The 22822-nt window shown below is 35.7% G+C and overlaps 1 protein-coding gene across 1 annotated transcript in view; it reads right to left on the bottom strand.

Moving 5' to 3' along the window:
• The window catches only part of gpc5b (glypican 5b), a 47228-nt gene that overhangs the window by 17547 nt on the left and 6859 nt on the right, over positions 1–22822 (bottom strand). The window contains exons 3-7 of the mRNA XM_060882569.1: positions 22072–22775; positions 18929–19131; positions 18271–18330; positions 17953–18075; positions 2785–2905 (exon numbers count right to left, since the gene is read on the bottom strand). Of these exons, the coding sequence (XP_060738552.1) occupies positions 2785–2905; positions 17953–18075; positions 18271–18330; positions 18929–19131; positions 22072–22775 (1211 nt within the window). The remainder of the gene's footprint in view (positions 1–2784; positions 2906–17952; positions 18076–18270; positions 18331–18928; positions 19132–22071; positions 22776–22822) is intronic.

Genomic DNA, 22822 nt, shown 5'->3' with positions numbered 1-22822 from the left:
TTAGACCACGCTCACGCTTGTAAATGCTGCAAAATATTAACAGTGTTTTTTATGTCTACCGAACTGTGTTGTGTTGTTTTCCTTGCCTCAGTGTAAGACCATTCTTTTTTACTGTGTTTTCTAAAGAATATATACAAATAACATATATATATATATATATATATATATATATATATATATATATATATATATATATATATATATATAAAGAAGCTTGTATATTTATAAAGAAAATTAAGTGCCTCAGTGTTGAATGTGTGGGAGATATGTGCAGAATGGCCTTGGGGATGACTGTCAGATTATTCTGCAATCTTCCCATAGCCAGTGATGGCCAACATACATTCACATGCAGTACACAGCAATGGCTGTGCAAAAGATCATCAGTTACAAATCATCATCAGGAGAGAATGTGTGAACCCACAACTCCACTCGAGATCAACAGGACACAGTGTGAATAAGTCATAAGAATAAATAATCTCCCCTATCAAAATCTTTTGAAAAATCTATAAAAGAGGAGCCATAGGTCTGTTAATTTGCGTTTTTGGTAGGAGGTCTCATAAATAATGTGACTCAGTTACAAAAAAAAAATCACAGTTACATCATATTCTCCATTCATTGCAGAGAAAGAAAATAATAGTCTTTTGGTGTAGACCCGTCCTTGCAAGGCATAAATTTCCTGTGCAGTCAGAAAAGGATTCACCCTTGGGAACAAGCAGTAAAATGCTTGTTTCTCAACAGCCGTTAGCACATATTGGTGCAATGTGTGAATCGCCCCTTTGTATAATTCACATCCAACAATACCTGCTACTTTTTTGGATCCTGGATAATTGGAGTTTTGAGAAGTTTTGTGAGGAACATGATTCAGGGGGAAAGTTCATGGACGTGTGCTTCATGTAAGTGGACAAAAACAATGCAAAAAACAATTCCATAGACTAAAAAGGAAGGAAGAAAAAAACAATAAACGTAAATAAATAAGTATACATTATTAAGATTAGCAGCCTGATATGTACATACATGATGGAAATAGAATACAAAATGAAAAGTAGCTGGATGATTAGAAAATATATATACTGTATCAACTACTGAATACTTGTTCAGACTAGGCCTTTCCAGTATTTTGTGAACATTCACAGTATATGTACCATAATGTACATGACCCTTCAGCCAAATCCTCTGTACTTCCCCAGCCTCTTGCCCAATGGTGATGCAAATCTTGCAGACACACACTGGACCACTTGACCAGGGAGGGGCAATGCTGGGTCATAATGCATTACCAGAGCGTCTGGTTTTAATGGAGCAATGGAAGACATTACAGGGAGCCAAGTGGAACAGCCCAGGTCACCTCCCAAACACAGCTGTGGGAGCCAAGCTCACTTTAAAGCAATCCAGTGGGACACACAGGGAGACAGATCAGAGCGCAAAGTCTGGGTCAGTGAGGGAGGGGTGTACAGTGGGGTTACAGTGTAATCCAGAGGGATAGTTTTGTTAAAACAGGGTCTGTGCTGGTTTTAGTGAATAATAAGGAAACAATTACAGGTTATCCCAGAAATGTCCATGTGGACACAGTGTTTCACATAAAGGGTTCAGAGGGTTTCTTTGAAAAAAAATTTTTATAAAATCTTTATAAATCATTGAGGAGTTTTAGCTTGTTTTCTAACAAAGCAGAAATTATACTCTCCTGAAATATAAAGTGTCTTGTATCTGAATAATATCCTGAACAGCTATTAACCACATGCATTTCCAACAAACAAATGTGTCTCTAGTTAATCAGATTGCTGCATCATACCTTATGGAATTTGTCTTGTTTGACCACCAATTCCCTGTTTAACCTCCACAGTACATTTCACATTGAATCCCATGGGAACAGTAACCCGTTCAAAAATTGCTGCCAGTGACTTTTTTTTTGGCTTCCAGAAAAGCTCAGAGAGACATAGAGTACTTTATATCCTGCATACTGTATATCCTGCATATACTCCTTATATCAGGGTGCAAGTTGTGGAACAAGCATAAAAACAAACATGTAGGACAAATTATTGGTGAGAAATGAGTCTTGTTTGCATATCAAATTTGAAAGTTCAAAAATATATCTAATTTCCAAAATATCTGTAATCCTTATCACTGAGTATCTGTGATCAGTGCACCTCATGCACCTTAGATTTTGCAATACATGAAACAACCATGTATATTAATTTATTGTGCATATTTGTTGTATTTTAAAATTGCACACTGATCTAAAAATTTTCATTATGTCATATGTCAATATTTGAATAATGCTATGCAACTAAAAATACCTTGTCATCAGTATGTGATCATTTGTTTGTGTCTGCATATAAACAAGTTCTACATGCATCTTCTTCCTCCAAAGCTACAGCTTGGGCAAACAACCTCCTCATTACCAAAGATAGACCAATCTTTATTTCATCCACATTATTGATAATAATACCTATCTATCCTAGAGAGGAAGCTATGCTAGGTAGCTAGCTGATACTAGCATGACTGATAACAGCATTGTTATGGTTAGGGTTATTATTGGGGTTCTTATCAGCACAAAATCACATGTATCTATTTTTGGTTTATATAATGTACTGGAAGAGGATCTGGATGTAATGCATCTCAGTTTTCCTGAAGTGATGAACAATCAGATTTGCTGTTCGACATACAGTCTTGTTTTTTTCTGTCATAAGTCTAATGAACATGTGGCTTTGTTTTCAGTTCTGGCAGGAACTGTGGAATGTTCTAAACCTCCTTCTAACAAATAAATATGTGAACAAAATGAATTTTCACCTGATTAAATCTCTCCAGTGTCTCTTTGGCTTCAACTAACACCGGGTCCACACCTCTGACCTTAATCTCAGGGTTTTGTCTTTGAGCCTGGAGGCCGTTGCCCACCACAAAACCTGTGTAACTACAGAAGAGAAAGAATAGAGAGAGTGAATATGGATATACATGAACAGTACAATAAAGATACTGTTGTGTTACATGACACAACATAACTAACACACAACTTAACATGATGTACATAATTCAGACCTCTTTACTTCTATTTCCAAGACTGGATATAAAAATGGAAAGCCATTTTAAACTATTTCTATTGTTTTCTAAACGTTTTGTGTGTGACGAATAAAACACTTGGAGACGGGATAATATAGGAAAATAGTCAATATTTGGGGTACTGTTACCAAAACAGAGATATCTTTGTTGTGTAATTTACTACAATTATTTGTTTTACCTTCTGACCAATCAGAAACAAGAATTGAAGAATGCTGTGGTATAAATATTGATAAATATTAAAACTTTAGTATTTTTTGATAATTGATTAAAAAGGAAAAGGCAGAACATGACAATAAAAGGCAATTTAGTGTGATATCATTGTCTTAATTCCATGTTTTCAGCATTAAACAAACTAGCTGTTTAAACCCATCTGATTTCGGGGTAGAAATCGATGCAGTTCGGTCTGCAATTTCAGTGACATCAATGATTAATGATGACATTAATGGCTCGCTCACCATGACGCCTGAAGGCACAACAGAGCTGCAAATCTAACTATTGACCTTGTGGCCTGTTCTTCAAAATTGAGTGAAAGAAGGCAAGTGGAATATGTTTGACACGGTTAATAAGACTCATATGAGCTCCTGGACTAAATCGTTACTCAGTAATGTGAAAAGAGAAGAGCAGCAACTCATTAGGCAGGGCCTGGCGGCATAGCTCTCTAACGACCATTCTGAATTGACTCAGGCCTGTGAATTAAGGGATGAGATTGACATGTGAACAACTCCAGAGTTCCAAATATTTCTCTCATTACTCTCGATAACCTCCTTAGACAGGATTTGGTTAAGATACTGTCACCTTCTCATAAGTCCTATTAGCTGTGCCAGGCAACGTGATTACACAGTGATATCATTGTGGAATGGGCTCGTCAAAAACAATGATGCAACTGCAATCAGATGGGAAGCAGGCTAGCTTACTGAGTGGAGATGAATGCAAAATAAAAGGTCATTGTTGATTTAAGGAGACATAAATGGAATAACACACCAAGAATCTTGACTAATTCAGGCTCATTGGTGTTGCAAAGGTATGAGACACAACCTGGTCAAAGTCTTGAGTGTCCCAGTCATCTCATTTATGGCATAAAGTAGGAAGTAAGGTCTAAGAAAACACATTCGAGAGCTCTATTTTCCCAATGTTCCAAACAGACACTTTGTCAGGAATGTCTGGGACTATTCCCTACCTGAACACTAGGGGGCCATTCTGGCAGTTTTAAGGCTGAGTCCTTATCACTGTGTCTGTTTTGGTTTTTTGGTTTTGACTTAGAGATTTTTTATCCTAAGTCCTAAGTGTTTCCGTGTTCCTAGTGTTTCCATACTTTTGTCATTTACCATAATAAACCCCCCTTTTGTGTTATCCCTGCTTTTAAATTTTTATCCTCTTTCCAGCCTTTTGGGGTTTTATTTTTTATTGGAGTTCTAGTGTTCTTCAGTGGACTTCGCTTTGCACCTGTTCCTTTGCACCACTTCTTGTCTGTGGGCGATGTCACAGGCCGGTATCTGTTTGCTTTTTTTGTGTGGACTTGGTGTGAACCTCGCTCCCCCACCTGCCTCGCCATGTGCCTCGCTCCCGCCTACCTGCCTCACCATGTGCCTCGCTCCAACCTGATTCTGGCTGAGATCGTTGCCCCTTGAACTCTCGGGCGTGGTCCTGGCCTGGCGCGTAGGGAGCTGTACTTTTGAGGGGGGATACTGTCAGGAATGGCTGGGACTATCCCTACCTGGACACTAGGGGGACATTCTGGCAGTTTGTCTTGTACCATGTGCCTTTGTTTTGTGTTCACGTGTGTTAGCCCTTCCTATCCTTAATCCATTCCTGCCTCTGCTCCTTGTTTTTCTATGATTTCCTCCCCTACCTAATCCTGTTTTCTTGTGCCTGTTGTTTGGAGTCCTTGCCTCTTGTTCCCTTTTCTTTGGTTTGTTGTTGTTTCTGTTTTCCTGTGTCTTATGTTCCCAGTTTCCTAGTTTTTGGGTTTTTTCCCCCTAATAAACTCCCTTTGTTATCCCTGCACTTGGGTCTGAATTATTATCCCAGAAGACATCCCATTTTCTGACACTTTCTAAAAGTGCCAGCCATTGTGAATCATTCTTTTTTCTTGTATATTTCCCTATATCTAATGCTTTTATTGCACTCCATATTATATAAATCATAGATCATCAACTGGCACAGAAAACCAAGCACTCAATAATACTTTAAGCAAGTTGGATCAGCATAAAAAAGGCTGTAGTGTGCAAGTCAATTTTTTTATACTATGAATGATCACAGCTTCTGTAGCAGATCCTCTGATGCAGCCAACCAGAGGCATTTATATAAATTATTTATGAGAAGGCAGCTCATTGAAAAAGGACAGTTTGAACAGACTCATGGATTTGTATTTCATTTACTCTCTCTGACCTGACTGGGGATTAATGAATGTGGCTTGTTAAAAATAGTCAACATCAAAATGAGTGTTTAATGATGATCATTTTGCTCACAATATTGTATTTAGCACTTGTGATGTTAGGTGCAAGATCAGGTCAGGCAATACAATGATGCAAGATCATTATATAATAAGCCTTGCAAATCAATTCAGGCTTTTTTTTTTTTTTTTTTTTACATTTTATTAAAGTATACTTGCTATTGGCAGAAAAAAGAAACAACTACGGCAATGTTAAAGTCACAGAGATTACATTTTGTGTTCTAAAATGTGTTTCTCAGTTTAAATGCAGTATATTACATAACTACTTAAAAATATGGAGATTGGCCATTTCTACAAGCACATATACCAAAAAGGTAACCGTGTAGGTGTATAATTACTGACTGTACATATATTATGCTGACCAGATACCTTTCTCAGCACAACAGTTCTGTGTTTCTAAACACCTCTGTGTCACTGCTGGGTTAAGAAATAATCCACCAACCAGAAATATCCAGACCACAGCAGTCCTGTGGTCCAAAACATACCACTGATTAAGGGTTAGCGGATGACTAACAAATCATGCATGGAAAAACATGAGCTGCAGTCTGTATCAGTACAACCTCAAGGGTCATTCAAGGTCTTCTTTCTTTTATAATATCATGGGAAATCTTAAACTAAATATTTTCATCAAAGGATTAATTCAATTGTGCAAAGTCTTTCATAAAAAGACTATAAAGTCTCATTAATTTGCTTTGTTTTTATGGTAAGTTATGACTCCAGATGGAGACATGATTTTGCTAATTGCCCTTTAATTCTTTAAAGCTTTATTGCTCCCAGCCAGTAGTCTTCACGCTGTTAATGGAATGACTGCTTTAGTCTCTTAGGGCTCTCTAAGGACTTTTTAGAAGACTGTTATTATACAGTCTTGTTTAAAGGCCTGCTGTATGACCCTTCTTATTGTTCTAGTAAATCCATAATTTCAAATGTATTTCAACTTTAGAAATACTGAACATTACTACTACTACTACTACTATTATTATAATAATAATATTATTATTTTTATTATTAATAACAATAATAATAATAATAACAAATATGTATGCTAAGACTTTGCAATGACGCAGAAATCTAACAACAAAACTATCAGGATATGGGACTAGAAAAGAAATCCAAATGAACTTGAGCACATGTAATTTGTTTCACTACACAAAAAGGGGACCTATGATAATTACTAATTAGCCATATCAATGTATATAAAGAATCTGAATGTCTATAAAATAATATTTAGAGATCAAAAAGTAAGCTCTAATATAATGTAATACAACTATATGTCAGCAAGCACATCACATTTATATTCATTATGGAGGAAAAACAAAGAAGTTAGTTAACCTCAGCGTCCTTACATGTGACAAGAGAATGCCACAGCTCATAATCAAAAACCTAGACAAAGATTTTCTGCCTTTTTGTGGAAAGGAGCAACCATGATACTTCATCACCAAAGCCAATGTCAAGAGAGAGTAAAGACTATGGTTAGATAAAGTCGCTCCTCCCAGGGGTCCTTGCTTATTTTCCCTTGTCTGTATTGAGGCACATAATTAGCTTGTCTTACTCTAGAATTAAATTACATTAGCTGACACTTTTTAGCCTAATTAATTGGACTACTGGGAAGTATAACATGGAACCTGACAGCACAATGAAGGAAATGATTTACATTCACAAACTGGTAGAAAGGAATTATGCCTTTTTTCAGAAAATTACTACAACTTACTCACTCAGAAATCTAAGTAACAGCAATGATTAGCTGGGAGGTGCACATTTAAACAAACAGATAATAATAATAATAATAATAATAATAATAATAATAATAATAATAATAATAATAATAATAATAATAATAATAAAAAGAACCTGATGGTTCCTTCAATTCATTTAAAATTACTTAGATAATACAGATGTTCCAAGTAATATGAATGGCAACAGAATGACTTCAGCTACAGATTCGGCCAGCCTCCTTCTTCATGCATAGCTCATCATGAATGCACCATCACCCTCTTCCCTCATTACACATGCACCAACACCTGTTTCCAATTAATTATCCCATGGCAAGCTGGGCATAAATAACACACTCTTTTCTTGCATACTAAAACCTGCGATCATGTTCATCCCCACCACCTATAGCTCTCGGGAACCTCCTGCCTTTCACCCTAATGAATGTTTAAGATGTCACCTGTGCCTTGTGCTACTTGAGACATGTGCTACAGGACCACAGCACTATAGTTACATGTCTGTATTTACAACTTTTATTGGATTGCATTGCATGCACGAAAGCAGGAGAAATACTAATCTGTGCAGTGTTTTGACCATCAAACAGGGTTATGCACTTCAAACGGTTCCTCAAGGGTTCTTTATGAAGTTAAGGTTTCAAGCTTCTCTAATAGGGAAACCCTCTATTTGAAGTTCAACAGAAAAGCTTTATGGGTTCTCCCAGAAAGAAAAACCAAATAAATATATAGCTTTTAAGATTTAACCCGATTTTAAATGCAAACTGCATTGGATACTGCAATGACATTTGCCTGCGAGAACGGCCGAAGGTCAGATGCTCCTAGATGATATGTCATCTGTGTGTGTTTCTACCTAGAGGATTTTATTAAATAAAAACATTACACTGTAAATACATTATATCAAAAACAAATAATAAATAAAAATGATTCATATTTATAGGCTACTGAACACATGTGAAGCAGCCGGCCATGAAGTGGAATTACAGTAACCACTCCAAAGTTGATTACATTCTCATAATAGCATGTCCTGAAGTGATTTATTCCTATTATACTATCTTTGCAAATGATTTATTAATTAATTAATGACATGCCATTCATTATGTATTTATACTGTAGCTACATTTTCTATGGCTCATCCATGTTTGTGATTATTAGTTACAGAAGCTACAACAATTTGTTGTTATACACCCTCTCTTATTAATTATTCCCTCAAAGTTAATAAGACAAATGAAAACCTTGTCATGAGAATGAGAAACCGGAAACTCCTCTGTCCTAAAGACTTTCCTGTGTTTCCTGTGTCAAAAAATCAGTGACACTGGGGATCCTTATCTACTTAAAGAAAACATCATATAAAATATTATGCATGGTTTTTTTCTGCTAATATGGCACATACACTATACAAATCCCTGCCAGTTAGTTGTTAATTTCCATAGTGATGAGATGAATCAATCTTACAAATGACAATATATGAAAAAATGAATATACTGTATATCTACCGACAGAAATTGGCCATAGATATATTATTATCCATTGTAGTTTAAGACATTTATATTTTTGCTGCAACCTTTGTTTTATCGCACAATTAAAAAATCACAGAATACATGGGGAATTTTGTGCAAATTGTGCTAACATGGCTATTTTTATTCTAGCTATAAGACAGTCAATATATTAAAAGCATATGTAGTGCAAATACTATTCTATGGAAAAGAGTTTCAATTAAATATGTTTTCTAATAAACACTGAAATCATGTGGAATCTCATATAAGAAAATATAAAATATAACAGACATAAAGAGAAGTCCTGTAGAGTTTTTTTTACAATATCTAGGTCTAGACTATAAATATCTCATCATGTTAATTTTCTTTAGTTGTGTATTATTTTTATTATTTTTAAAAAAGAACATTAAAACATCTCCTTAAAGAAAACGTCATCATATCAACAATTACACATTGGTTTTAATCCGTCTACGTAGGACGCCTACCATACTGTACTCTGTTACTATTAGAAACGATAACATTTTAAAAAAGAGAACATCAATATAAATCTTGATTTGCCTTGAAGCCCCGAACTAAATGATAAGGATTTAATCTGTTAAGCACACAAGAATGTAACTCGTTTATAGACACCTTTTACAGTTTGGTGTATGTTACTTGGTTTGTTTTTCCCTCTATCTTTAAGTTTGCTTTTCTATTGTTTAAAAGTTGTATTTCTTTTAGGGAAGCCCAGTGTGGAATTAAGGGAGCTAAAAAGAAGTTTGGTTTTCAAAGTCTTTAATCAATCTTTCTCAGACGCACCTTGGTAATATCTAATTACAAGAAATGTCAGAAATGTGACGTCTTCCATTTGATCAACTTCTTCAAGAGCATTTAATCTTTTTTTTTCTATTTCTATTAACTTGTCAAACACACATTAGGAATGGTAAATAAGATATTGTATTCGAAATCAATAAGTACAGTACCTGATGTGCAAATAAATATGTTTGGTACTATATTATTTTTTCGTTTGGTAATATCTTTTTTTATGTTTTGTTGTGGTGTTTGTTTGTTTGCTGCACAGAGAGCCACGCACAGCAGGGTCTGTCATCCACAGGGTAATGTGAAAAGGTCAGACAGGTTAAGGGTTTCATTACACATGCAGAGTGGATGTTAAATACTCCTGCTGGTGAATAATAAACAAAGGTCAAGGATGGATTTAATTGTCAACTCTGTTTGCAGTCAGATTATTTAAATCCTTTGGAGATGCTGCAAGTCCACATTCTGTAAAACAAGAAAAATATTGGACATTTGCCAGTGTGCTCTTTATTTTAAATCATCGATGAATGTGAATGAATAATGACTTCACTAATCATTTTTTGTAGTTTGAATTAGCCAAAATGTACAGATATATCAAAGTCTGAACATGGAGACAGCACGTAAGAGGCTATAATCTATAAATAAAATAATCAACACCTTCACCAGCTCTATTTAGTGCCACCACTCTAAATGAATATCACAGCATGACTAATGATAAGGAATTATGCTATCTCTGTTTCACATACTACTCTGTCTTTAGGATACCGACTAAACCTGTTTAGTCATGTATCCTAAAGCATTTACAATTTAACATTAGGATATCATTTAGCTCAGGACCAGGTTTAAAGACATATCCGGAAGGAGAGGGTTCCCTAAGAATCACAAACCAGCTTTTCATTTATTCTACTGGTGTCGGTGATGCTTCAATAAATAAAATGGATTGCTGATAAATTATATTTGGTGTTGCCTATGTAATGAGTTCAACTGATTTATGATCTAATAAAATAGCACTTCATGCATGATCCATCATCTAACATGTGATTCCAAGGTGCAAAGACAAGGATTTCTCTTTACAGCTACACACAATTTGTGAAAAAAAAGAGTTTTACACACAATTTGCTTCCCTTAATTTACTGATGTCCAGAGTAATGAGAGGAAACACTCTTAATCTTACAAATGACAATATATGAGTAAATCTACAGACAGGAATTGGCCATATATATATTATTATCCATTGTAGTTTGACATTTACTTCTGTTGCTGCAACCATTGTTTTATAGTTTTTGTGCCAATTGTGCTAACATGGCTATTTTTATTCTAGCTGTAAGACATATATATTATATCTAGTATATTAAAGGCATATGTAGCGCTATTACTATTCTATAAAAATGAGTTTCAATTAAATTATAAATATATTTTTTTTAAATAAACATCATGCAGAATCTAATATAACAAAATATAAAATATAATAATAGGGAACAAAAATAAATAAATGATCATTGCTATCAAATATATACGTAGATTTTCCATTAAAGTTTCTACAATACCTAAATCTAGACTATAAATATCTTATAATGTTTATATTCTTTATTATATTCTTCTTTACTATATATTTATTATATTCTGTTTTATTTTTGTTACATTTTAGCTTTTAAATGAGACAAATTAAAAAAAAATCAGAGAAGCATACAGACCATTCTTGCTTTGGTAATGGAAAAGGTATAACATGAAATATCATGTGGCCAGTGCAATCTCTATGTCTGGGAACTCTAGGACCTATTTAAGTATTTAAACCTAAAAAATACTCACAAATGGTTCAGGGGATTGACCCCCAAATCCGCCCCCTCAATTCTCAGTTCTGCTTGGTCAGAATACATTGATTAATTTTCCTGAACTTTGACAGTAGTTCCAGCTAGAAATCACAGGTTTATGCAAATTCACATGTTCTAATACATTATCATTCCTATAATAACAACATACACTAGGAGTTCCACACCAGGATTAAAATGGATTAAAATTTGTTGATGTGGTGAAGATTTCTGTAAGGAGATGTTTATTTAACATTTAGGAAAGAGCCTCCAGTTGTCTGTGCTTTGAGAGGTAAAGCTGTAACTTTTTTTAAATGAGAGGATGAGAGAATGATGAAATCTATGGTTTCTTTGTAACATTAAAATTAAAAATTGTTCCTTTATAACTACACGAGAGAGAGAAAGAGAGGCTGGTGATGGAATGAATGACTACGCTTTAATATAAGTGATAAACGGAACTACCACATTATTATGTTCCACAATATTAAATGAAACCATAAAATAAGTATGGCATTTTACTAATAAATAATAACTGTGTTCAGAATTGCTATGAAGAGGAATATATAAGATAAGAGGATTAAAACACTTCAGGATGTGCTGAAGTAACGGTACCTTCTGCACACAATCCTGTTGTCGATTATATTTCTGTCATTTCTAACTATCATGGCTGTTAAAAAATGTATTTATCTCTTTACATATAGTATATGATGAATAGTATACTGGACTGTAACTGACATTAGTCAGATGTTTCATTGTGCTCTAAAAGAGTTAAAAGTGCTGAGAAGAGTTGGAATGTGTTGAGTTTTGCTGCAGCAGTCAGACATTTCTCACAGCCGTTAGCGGCTCACTCGGGGCACTGAACTCAGTGTTTGGGGAAAAATTACTAAAATGAAACTTACCATAAAAAATGCCTAGAAAAATATTTACTCAGCTAGAGACCAAAGAGTCTGAACTTCCCCTTTAGCTAATGGTGACTTTTTTCCCATGGAAAAAAAAACACACACACACACACACACACATGCAATTTGTGAGTAGCATGGCTGCAATTAAATTCATCTGCTCAATTAAATTAATTAGATTAGCTCATCTGTTTGGTTAGAAGGTTATGGAGCGAAGGCACTTAATGAGTAAGTAAAATTCGTTTTTCATCTGATGTTTCACAGGTCTGTCTGCTCAAACATTTTTGTGTCAGGCACAAATGCATGCAAATTAATCTATTTTTAAACGTCTTCCATGCTTTTCTCAAACTGGCAGCAGATGGTCAGCAGAACCTCAAATTATTTCTATAAATTTCTTCCTCAAATCCTGGTCTTGTCTAGTGCTGTCACACAGACATCCTTGTGTGCTTAATGACAGAGTATGACTTCCTGTCCTCTACAAAACACGAACAAAGCATCATCATGTATCTGAACATTGATATGTCCTTGGATGACACTCTTGGACAGGTGTAAAGTCTTTGAAACTCTTGCAACTTGATATCATTCTCACATTATGCCTGCATTTATATCATATGGGGAAAATGCTGACTGCAAACTCCATGTGTTCAGTACAAAGTTCAAAAGAACCCTTTAGAAGCCTTCTGACAGCTCTGATGAAACAAGTAAATAACAGCAGCTATATCCAGTTTCACTTATTCTCTCTTCAATTTAATAAGACAAAAAATGTAGATGGTCATGTTACCATTAAACTGCAAAGCCCTGGAGACTGCAAAAAGTTAAACAAACTGCTGCTTACAGAAAACATTACCATGTCAAAAATGATATTGGTGCATAACTAGAAAGCTTAAAGCCAGCAATATTTCAGCAGCAGTCAAGAATTCAACTGTGCTGTGGATGACATGAATTTTTCAGTCATTACGGTAAAACTACCATGAAAGTTGAGTAGTTCTGTGAGTGACAAATGTATATATAGCAACAAATAACCTAAAAAAAGTAAAGTAACAGGAGCAAAGAGGAAACAGATCAGTTGAAATCAGATAATTGTGTGGGAAATGACAAGACAAGATTTTTCAGAAGGGAAGCAAATGGAAAATGTTAGTCAGGTTGGCTCCAGAGGGGAGGACATTATTAGATAGTTATTATAAGATGGTTGAGGGTGAGTCAAGAGTCACGAGTGCTGTTCAAGAGCATGAGTGACACAGAGAGAGAAACCAAAAGCAGATGAATGCAGGCCAACTGGACTGGCCACAAATGGCGCTTGCCTAAAGTGAAAACAAAAAACAGTGTATCCATGGCAACCATACCCATCCAACAGCCTTGGAGCAACCACAAAAGCTCCAGATAAGATGTGGTTAAAAGTTCTGCTGACATTTCCTTTGCTTACTGTATAATCCCACAAAACATACCACAATACACATTAAGGCAAGAAGAGAACCACTGCAACGGCTAAATATTTTAGCTAAAAAACGTCCCTGATCCATTTGTGTCCAACATGAGTTTTATGGCGTGTAACACTATACAGTAGTTTTCTAAATGGAGCATGACTCTGATGCACTGCAAATACATCTGCACATCTGACAAATTACAATTATGCTGTCTGCACATTTCTCTTATGGACTGCAGTTGATGCCAAATAACTTGACAAGTTAAATAGATACTGTAGCTTTCTTCTTCTTCTTCTTCTTCTTTGCTGTCGTCTTTCTTTGTTTTCTTCTTTGTTTTTATTTTCTTCTCAAATTTCTTCTCCTCTGTGTCTTTATTCTTCTATATATTATTTGTCTTCCTATACTTATTGTTCTTTGTTTTCTTCCTATTATTATTATTATTATCATTATTATTATTATTATTATTATTATTATTATTATTATTAATAATAATATTATTGTTTTTTTGTTGTTGAATGAAATGATGATGTATACAACATTAAAATTTTATACGTATATATATATATATATACGTATATATATATATATACGTATATATATATATATATATATATACGTATATATATATATATATATATACGTATATATATATATATATATATATACATATATATATATATATATATATATATATATATATATATATATATATATATATATATATATATATATATATGTGTGTGTGTGTGTGTGTGTGTGTGTGTGTGTGTGTGTGTGTGTGTGTGTGTGTGTGTGTGTGTGTAATGTGGACAATGATGATGCAAACGACAAGTTTCATGCAGGCACTCTGTAATCATTTAACAGGTTAACTAAATATTTTTTACCTCTTGGAACACGAGTGTTTGCCTGATACACAATAAACCCAGTAGGGGGCGCTGTGGGGCATTTAGTAGGCTCTTTAATGTCTTTCATTCTTTTATTTAGTTATTTTAAGTGTATCTAATAGGTTAGGGTTAGCAATTCAATTGTTGATTCAAAAGCTGTGAAGCAAACTGTACGAGAACTTGTGTCGGGGGAATGGGTGATTAAAATCTGGGTCAGAATGTTGAAATTTCAAAATGAAATATGAAATAAATTGTTTTTTAAATTAATGTTTCATATAAACATCCCATTAGGTCACAAATGCAGGTGGGAATTTTTTTAATCGATTTGTTATTTGTTATAAGTTAATCTAATAACTAACCATATGACCTAAAACCATAGGAAGGACAATAGTTTTTTTTTTTTAATTTTCATTACAAAATATATTATCAATATACTTCAGTAACAGACAAAATCTTCAGAATTTCAGATTATCTTAGTATTTGGTACATTTTAGTTTTGCTATATTGATGGCATGCTGTTTGTTTAAAACCTGGCAATCTGTATCTGATTCAATTCATTTGACTCTCAAGTTATAAATCTGTCTGTTTAAAAAAGTTTTTCAATGTGTTCTTATGATTTTGGACCATACTGTATATACTGTATATTGTACATACTGTACCAAAGAAAGAAAAATGGTCTATCACAGTCCATATGCCTGGGATTCACCTGTTTAGGGTTGCAAAGGGGCGGAAAGTTTCCGGTAAATTTCCGGAAACTTTCCACGGGAACTTAATCTGGGGAATTTGGGGAATATTCAAAATTGGAAACTTTACGGGAATTTATGGAAATTTACGGGAATTTACAGTAATTTATGGGAATTATTTGGAAATATAGGGAAATGTATATAAACTATATCATTTACAAAGATAAATAAACATTTTGTTTGGTCATAAGCAGACATGCATGCAAGGTAATACAAATTTTAAAAATGACGTCTTGACTGATTTAATTGTAAGTAGAGCTTTAACTGATTCTTTCATTGAGTAACACAAAAGCATAATAAACATTATTATGCTTGTAATAAACATAATAAACTTAATATAATATAATATAATAACACAATAAACTTTCCCTATGATTGCTGTAAAATGAAAGCATCCCCTACCCTTGCCCTTCTAAAAAAAGCCCCAATCAAAATGTAAAATGAAGCATTTTTTCTCAAGCTTATTAGGTCTCTGCTTTTGTGGTAGTCAAGGCCTAGAAAATGGAGGTGAACCCCCCCTTAAGTGATATATGGAGGATTTATTTTTTATTTCAGGGGAAGTGTGTGTGGAGGGTCATCAAATTATCTGTGAATGTGGTAACACTCCTAATTTACTGCTTATTAAGAGTTAGTAAGGTAGTTATTAAGTTTAGGTATTGGGTACCATTAAGAATGTAGAATAAGGTAATGCAGAATAAGGCATTAATATGTGATTAATAAGTACTAATAAATAGCCAGTATTCTATCAATATTCATGCTAATAAGCAACTAGTTAAATGACCCTAAAATAAAGTGTTACTGTGCATGTTATGGAAGAATGCAAGTACATGCAGAGGGTGTGGCCTCGATGGCCCTCCAGTAAGCAGTGTGCTGTGTGCAAGTGACCGAGGAATGCAGGGTACAATTTCAACTTAAATTGCATTAAATCTTGTTGTTTTAAACAAAATTATGCTCCAAAATTGTAACTACATTTAAGTTCCTTGTTATAGGCAACTCTGCATTTTTTTAAAATTCCCAGTTTATTTCCATATATTCCCATTAATTCCCATATATTCCCGTTAATTCCCATGGAAAGTTTCCAGCCTTGAAAATTCCCGGAATTTCGCAACTCTACACCTGTTTGACATAAACACAAAAGAATCGGAATCCTCTTCACCAAGGCTAAAAACCAAGACACAGGCCTGCTACAATTAGACAGGTGATGGTGATCATAGCCTGTATGCATTTTTGGGAGGGCAATTTGGGGAAAATGATTCTTTCAGGTTTATAAACCTTTCAGAAGGTGTATAGCCCACACATGGCTAAATACATGGAAGTAGCTAAATGCAAGATATAAATACAAATGCTAAATGCTACATATGCTTCTGTGTTTTTGTGACTTTGGGAAAATTGACTACTAACTAGATAAGTGGTATACCAGCACATCTCCCTGTAAAAGTGTTTTCAAAAATCTTAGGAAGACATATAAATTCATTTAAATCTCAAAATGGTGACACAATGCACACACTGCACAAATCAAAAAAGAAGGTCTCCTCTGTTTCCTGAACTATGTTGTACTTGTCCCACCAGGGGGCACTGACATGAATGGCACTAGTCCTCCATTACAGCCAGTTAGGGTACAATAGTGGGATTACTGTGGGGGCACGAGTGAGGGGTCTGAACCCATGAGGGCCAAAACCAGGAGCCAGGCGAGCCAAGCTGGGTCTTTTCACCCTTTTACTTACTAAAACAAGAGGCATGCTAGAGAGTACTGCTGTGCAAGCCGTCAGTGTCAGTGCTGTCTTTATCACCCTCAGCACCTAAAGAGGCCAGATAAGGAAGTTTTACAAGTTTTCCTGGGGCAACCAGCAGCATGCAGGACTATACAGTGGACAAATGCCAAGTAGAGAGATTGAGTGTGTCCAACATGGCTGAAAGAGCTTGGCTGTATGCAGAAACAGAAATTGTACCTATATTCAAATGTTTGTTTAGTTTGTTTGTGTTTTCCAGGGAAACTCATTTGTGTGACAATGACATTCCAATGCTTTCTGAATGAGGCCTCAGTCCCAAAGAAGTCCAGGCAAAAGCTCCGAAAAGCCATGGCAACTGAGGGCCCCCAAATCTTTGTCCACATTGTGTATTATGATCTTTACAACTACATTATGAGTTTTCTGAGAACAAAATAACACTAAAAGTAATAATAACACTCTGTATGTGAAATCATAATTGCCTTGAAATCAAGCCTAATTAAATGAATTATGAAAGTAAATGAATACTATTTGTATACACAAATCAGCCATAACATTAAATAAATGAAAGGTAAAGTGAATAGCATTGATTAACTTGTTACAATTCTCAAATTTGATGTGATGGTAGAAGGAAAACTGGGCAAATGTAAGAAGTTAATAGGCCAAAAGAACCGTAGCTTGTCATGTTATTGAAAAATAAAGCGCAAAGCTCCTCTTTATTGAAAGCTTTCCTAGAACAGCTTTACCTCTGACTGTTACGGTGACCCTGAAATCTCCTTCCATAAATGTTTTAGATTTAAAATGCATTTTAGTTGGAAATACTGCCAAAGCTTCCAATGACAATGTATCAAAACCTTCTAACCACCCAACAATGCTGTGCTATATAAGTGTATAATAAAAAAAATATAGTAAAAGCCATGACAGGTTGGAATTAAGAAAGCACACATTATACCTCTCTACAACGTCCTCCCCATTCCAGCAGGTGTATTCATCCAGCACAATCTCAGCATCGCATAGCACCTCTGGCAATATGGAGAAGAAGGACTTGTAGCGCTGAATGTAGCTCATAAACTCCCTGACAAGGTGATTTACTCCGTTACAACATGGACAGCAGAAATGTAATTATTTAATACAATATAATTTAACATATAAAATATGTATAATTTGATATAATTCATGGTCACATTTTTCTGTTGCACACATACACTTTCTCACACACACACATATTATTGGTAAATTTACCCAGTCAAATACATAGCTTGACACTTACTTAGAGATCTTCTTCAGGCTTCTGGGCTTGTCGTGCTTGGAAGGTTTTAGAGGCAAGGATCTGTAAATTTCAGAGGTCAAAGTGTTAACAATAAATTTCACATAGCAAAGGTAATCTAAATCAGGGGTTGTTGGAAGCACCATTGTTTAAAATATTTGTGCTACACTAATGGTTAAAATAACCAGGCTGCATAAATACTTTAAAAAACTGATGACATCAACCTCTTTAAAAGCTTTCCTGATTTCTCAGACCAAACAAGAAAGTGAGACAATTGGCAACAAATGGCTTTTTTCAAAGTTTAGCAAGTGTAGAAAACTCATCAAGGGAAACTCATTTGTGGTTGAGGGCAACATTGGATAAAATATCACAATAAATGTGCTGCAACAATATTTCCAATCTCTTGTCAATTAAAACATGAGCTGAGGATTCTGTTTCTGTGCAAATAGTTGGCTCTTAATGAATGCTAGACATATAGTTTGCAAGGCTACATAAAATATGTTTTTTTGGAATCTACTAATAAAAATCTTCTAATAAAGATGTTGTGGTACCTGACAAACTGAGTATTTGATGTATATAGAGCTATTAATAAGTTATTAAGGTAAATGCTAGAAATCAAATGAATAGATGTGACATAATGGAATGTATGCAAACGTCTCACCTTTTCTTCAGAGTAACATGAGCAATTCTGAGATCATCAGACTTGTTTTGTACTGTAGGGCTCAGGGACGGGATAGAGGAGACTGACTCCACACTCGTACTCTGGTTAAAGACTGCAGGACTTGGTGGCGTTGGACTGTGTTGTGTCAGACTTTTCTGAGTGAACGAGTCAGACTCAGTGAGAGGACCACACACCTTTTCCACCTGATAGTCAGAGACACAGACAGTTCACTAGGCATCAGCTGATGTCCAGTAATATCAATGTCACATCCTCAGACAGATGCTTTTCCATTTTACAATACTCAGAACCAAAAAGTTTCCTTAGGTCTTCTTTGGATGGTTAATTACTTTTTAAAGAAAGATAGAAAGGGTTCTACAAAATTGTACAGAGTTCATGTTGACTAGTCATAATTTACAGAGCCCATGACAGCAAAATATTTACAAATCATATGTTATGGGAAAATAATCCAAGGTGAAGTGGTGTGATACAACACAAATTGTTGTTACTGTTACCACCCCAAAGCTTTCCTACAGGAGCATATAATGTAAGGTTTTATTCATTACTTGAAGCACAGCAATTTGCCATTAATTATATATTTTATCTTATTATTAAATTATAGTTTGGAGTGGCACATAATTATAAAAAAAAATACATTTAATTTTGTGAAAAACATTTACAATTTATTTTTGATTTATTTTACAATTACAAGTAGGTTAAACATAGCAACGTATTTACTTTAACTTGAGTACACACTCCTACCTTAAACTGAGTAATAATTTAAAACATTATCTGCATTTTATCTATGTATAATTTCTCAAAACCCTCAGACCCATGTCCCTGTAGCACATGTGAGGATGTGTGACTGTGTGCACTGCTCATGGTCATCAGGCTTGTATTTCTCCTGAGTGCTTTATTTATTCGTGGATTACCTAAACTCCTTCACACCCCTCGCGGCCCCTTGTTTGTGTCACTGCATTTTGGGAAGGGGTTTGTCCAGCCAGCCAGATTTGCCTTTGTCCATAGGTGGATTTGCATGCAGGACGAAGGAGCGAGGAAAAGTATTCAACAACCAAACAACTCACACTGCACCAGAGCACAGATACAAGATCAGGCCTGTATAGTCCACACTTCCACATAGCATTTTCTCTGACTGGCACTAATAGATATGAAGCCAGACTCTATTTATACCATCTCACATCTTTTTGTTACTATCATTTTGCAGTTGTTTTAAAAATTATGCCAAACCTATTTCTGAATCTTCCTATTCCTATAGGATGCTGATAAGGTAGATTTCTTCAAGAAGTTAAATATAATTTTAAATAAGTTCATCCAAATTCATCATTCATCTGTTCATTCAGTCATCTTTAGTACCTGTTTTATACTGGTCAAGGTGGTGAATTCAGACTGTAACCCAGGTAGACTGGGCATGAAGCAAGTGCTATACACGCACTTATAGGGACAATTTGGTATTCATGACAATAACAACAATCATACATAAATACTGGTTCATGGCTTGCTAGTTTTATGAGAAACAATAGCATTTTTGGTTTAGGAATGTTTTACAGAAAGGTTTGAAAATACAATCATATACATACCCTTGTTCCATTCTGAGCTTAGGTTACTGTCTGTGCAGGTTTCACGTGTTGTGCACACTGTTCCCTGGCTAGGGTTTGGAATTACTTTGGTCTTGACCAGCATACAGCAATGAAAATTAATTTATGTCATTCATATTCCACTGAGGTTTTGACTAGGTTTTTCCAAATATGTCTAAAGTATCAGGAATTTAAGTACCTCGGTTAATTATTGACTTGATATACACAAATTATTTTTTAAAGACAAGCTCCACTGTTTCATCCCTTTATACAGCAGCCATTTTTTTTACACTAAAACTGCTATAGTGACCTCATTTTTCCTCATGCCCCTTCCCTCAATGCAATCCAGACTTTGGGTAACATGAACTCAAAGTCATCCCAGCTACGCTGCATCAGTGAGAGAGCAAAACCTGATCCAGGAAGCCTAGAGGGAGACGTAAACGCCCAGCTCACATAGACTTTCAGTTAGAGGGAGCTGCGAGGCCAAAGGGTCTGGGGGGATCAGTAATATCTTTCATTCTGATGGGCAGGTCTGCATTCCATTGAGGCGGGCTTGTGAGCATGAGCCTCAAACTTAATCCACCATCACACACACATATACACACACAGCTGTCAACACGAGCGTAGCTGCTCAAAGCCAGGCTTTAACACACTGCCAAATTCTGCTAATCTTTATATAATGCATATATCAAAAATTATATATATATATACACACAGTGTTGCTGCTCCATTATACAATATATATAAAGTGTGGCTGCTCCATTATACAATATATAAAAAAGCCTGTATACTTAATAGAATAAAAGAATCTTAATTATACTCAAATAGTGTAAATAAATAACACTGCATCTTGCCTAACATAGTGTGTAACTATATGCATGGTTAAACAAATGAATGTGAGATTGCTATTTAACATATCAGGGTCAATAAATATTAACATCTAATATTACCTAAGCTTTCCAGTTTTTATATTTGCCATTGTGCCTTAATATGAAGCATGTGATGCAGTACATCTTTTTTAATTCTGAAGCCAATTTTACACAACATTCTTGTAGAAAGAGCACTTCAAGCTTTGACCTGTAAAGCTATCTGTCATCTGTGTACTGTACATATCTATTTGTCTAACCATCTATCCCTCTGTCTACCCATCTTCATATTGGTCTTTCCATCCATCTACCCATCAAGACATTGAACTAGCCCTTCATGAAGTTAACTATCTATCCACCTGACTAACTGTCTATTCATCTGACAACTACTTATCTATTACTATTTCTGTTCAGCTACCAGCATCCATTCAATCACTTATCCATCTATTTACATAGCTGTCTGTCCATCTGTCTACTCATCTGTCCACATGCCCATATATTTGTTCATACATGCAGCCATCTGTTTATGTATGATCTGAATATCTGTCTAGCCATACCTCCATTTGTCTATCTATCCATCCATCTACCTGTCATTCCATCCTGATTTCTATTAACCCACATATGTATATGATTGATGACAGTATGGACACCAAGACACACAAAAAATAGAATCAGTGTGACTCACAATGGCGCTGAGATGTGGTCCGTTATACTGGGCACTCAGGATGGCATCATTGATCCTTTCACGAATGCCCAGAAGAGTTAACTCCAGCTCATGCCCTCCAGCCAGTGCTGCACTTGTGCCCTCCAGAAGAGCTATGTAGCGGCTCCATGGCCCCTGCAGCTCTGCCAGTCCTGCCAGGCAACCCCTCATCACATTAAGGCATAGCCCCTGACATGGCCTGATCAGTGTGAGCCCCTTGCAGTGTGAGCAGAACTGCATCCTCACGATGGCCCTTCCACACTCTTTTGCCATGCCTGCAGATTCGGAAGCATTCAGGACCTCAACACCCACCGTTAGTGCCTGCATGAGTGATCGACCAACTCCTAATACCCGTGCCAGGCCATGTGCCAGTGCTTGTGGGTGAGGGCCAAATGGGTTGAGGTCTTGCCTTGTGGCACGGAGGCATTCTGTACCCTCTGCTGACCAGGTGGAGGATGCCAGTCCTGGGTTCACAAGATGCCGGTAGACCAGTGGGAATAGTTCATTGAAAAATCGCCGAACAGAGCGGACAACAGAGACGTCATCATTGCCACTTAGGTAGAGGGCGAGGTCCGAGAAAAGGGCTGAGACTAAGGGACGGGACTCAGCGGCAATTGGTTCATAGGCAAGGTCGAGGAGAGAGAGAGTGTGGTTGAGCGTGAAAGACAGAAGGGAATGGAAGGTGTCTGAGGAAGAAGTGGAGAGGATACTGTCAGCACTATAACCATGATGC

Source organism: Tachysurus vachellii, chromosome 1 (assembly GCF_030014155.1).
Source record: "Tachysurus vachellii isolate PV-2020 chromosome 1, HZAU_Pvac_v1, whole genome shotgun sequence".
Lineage (NCBI taxonomy): Eukaryota > Metazoa > Chordata > Actinopteri > Siluriformes > Bagridae > Tachysurus > Tachysurus vachellii.
Note: the sequence above shows the minus strand (reverse complement) of the source record. Positions and strands in the feature narration are given on the sequence as shown.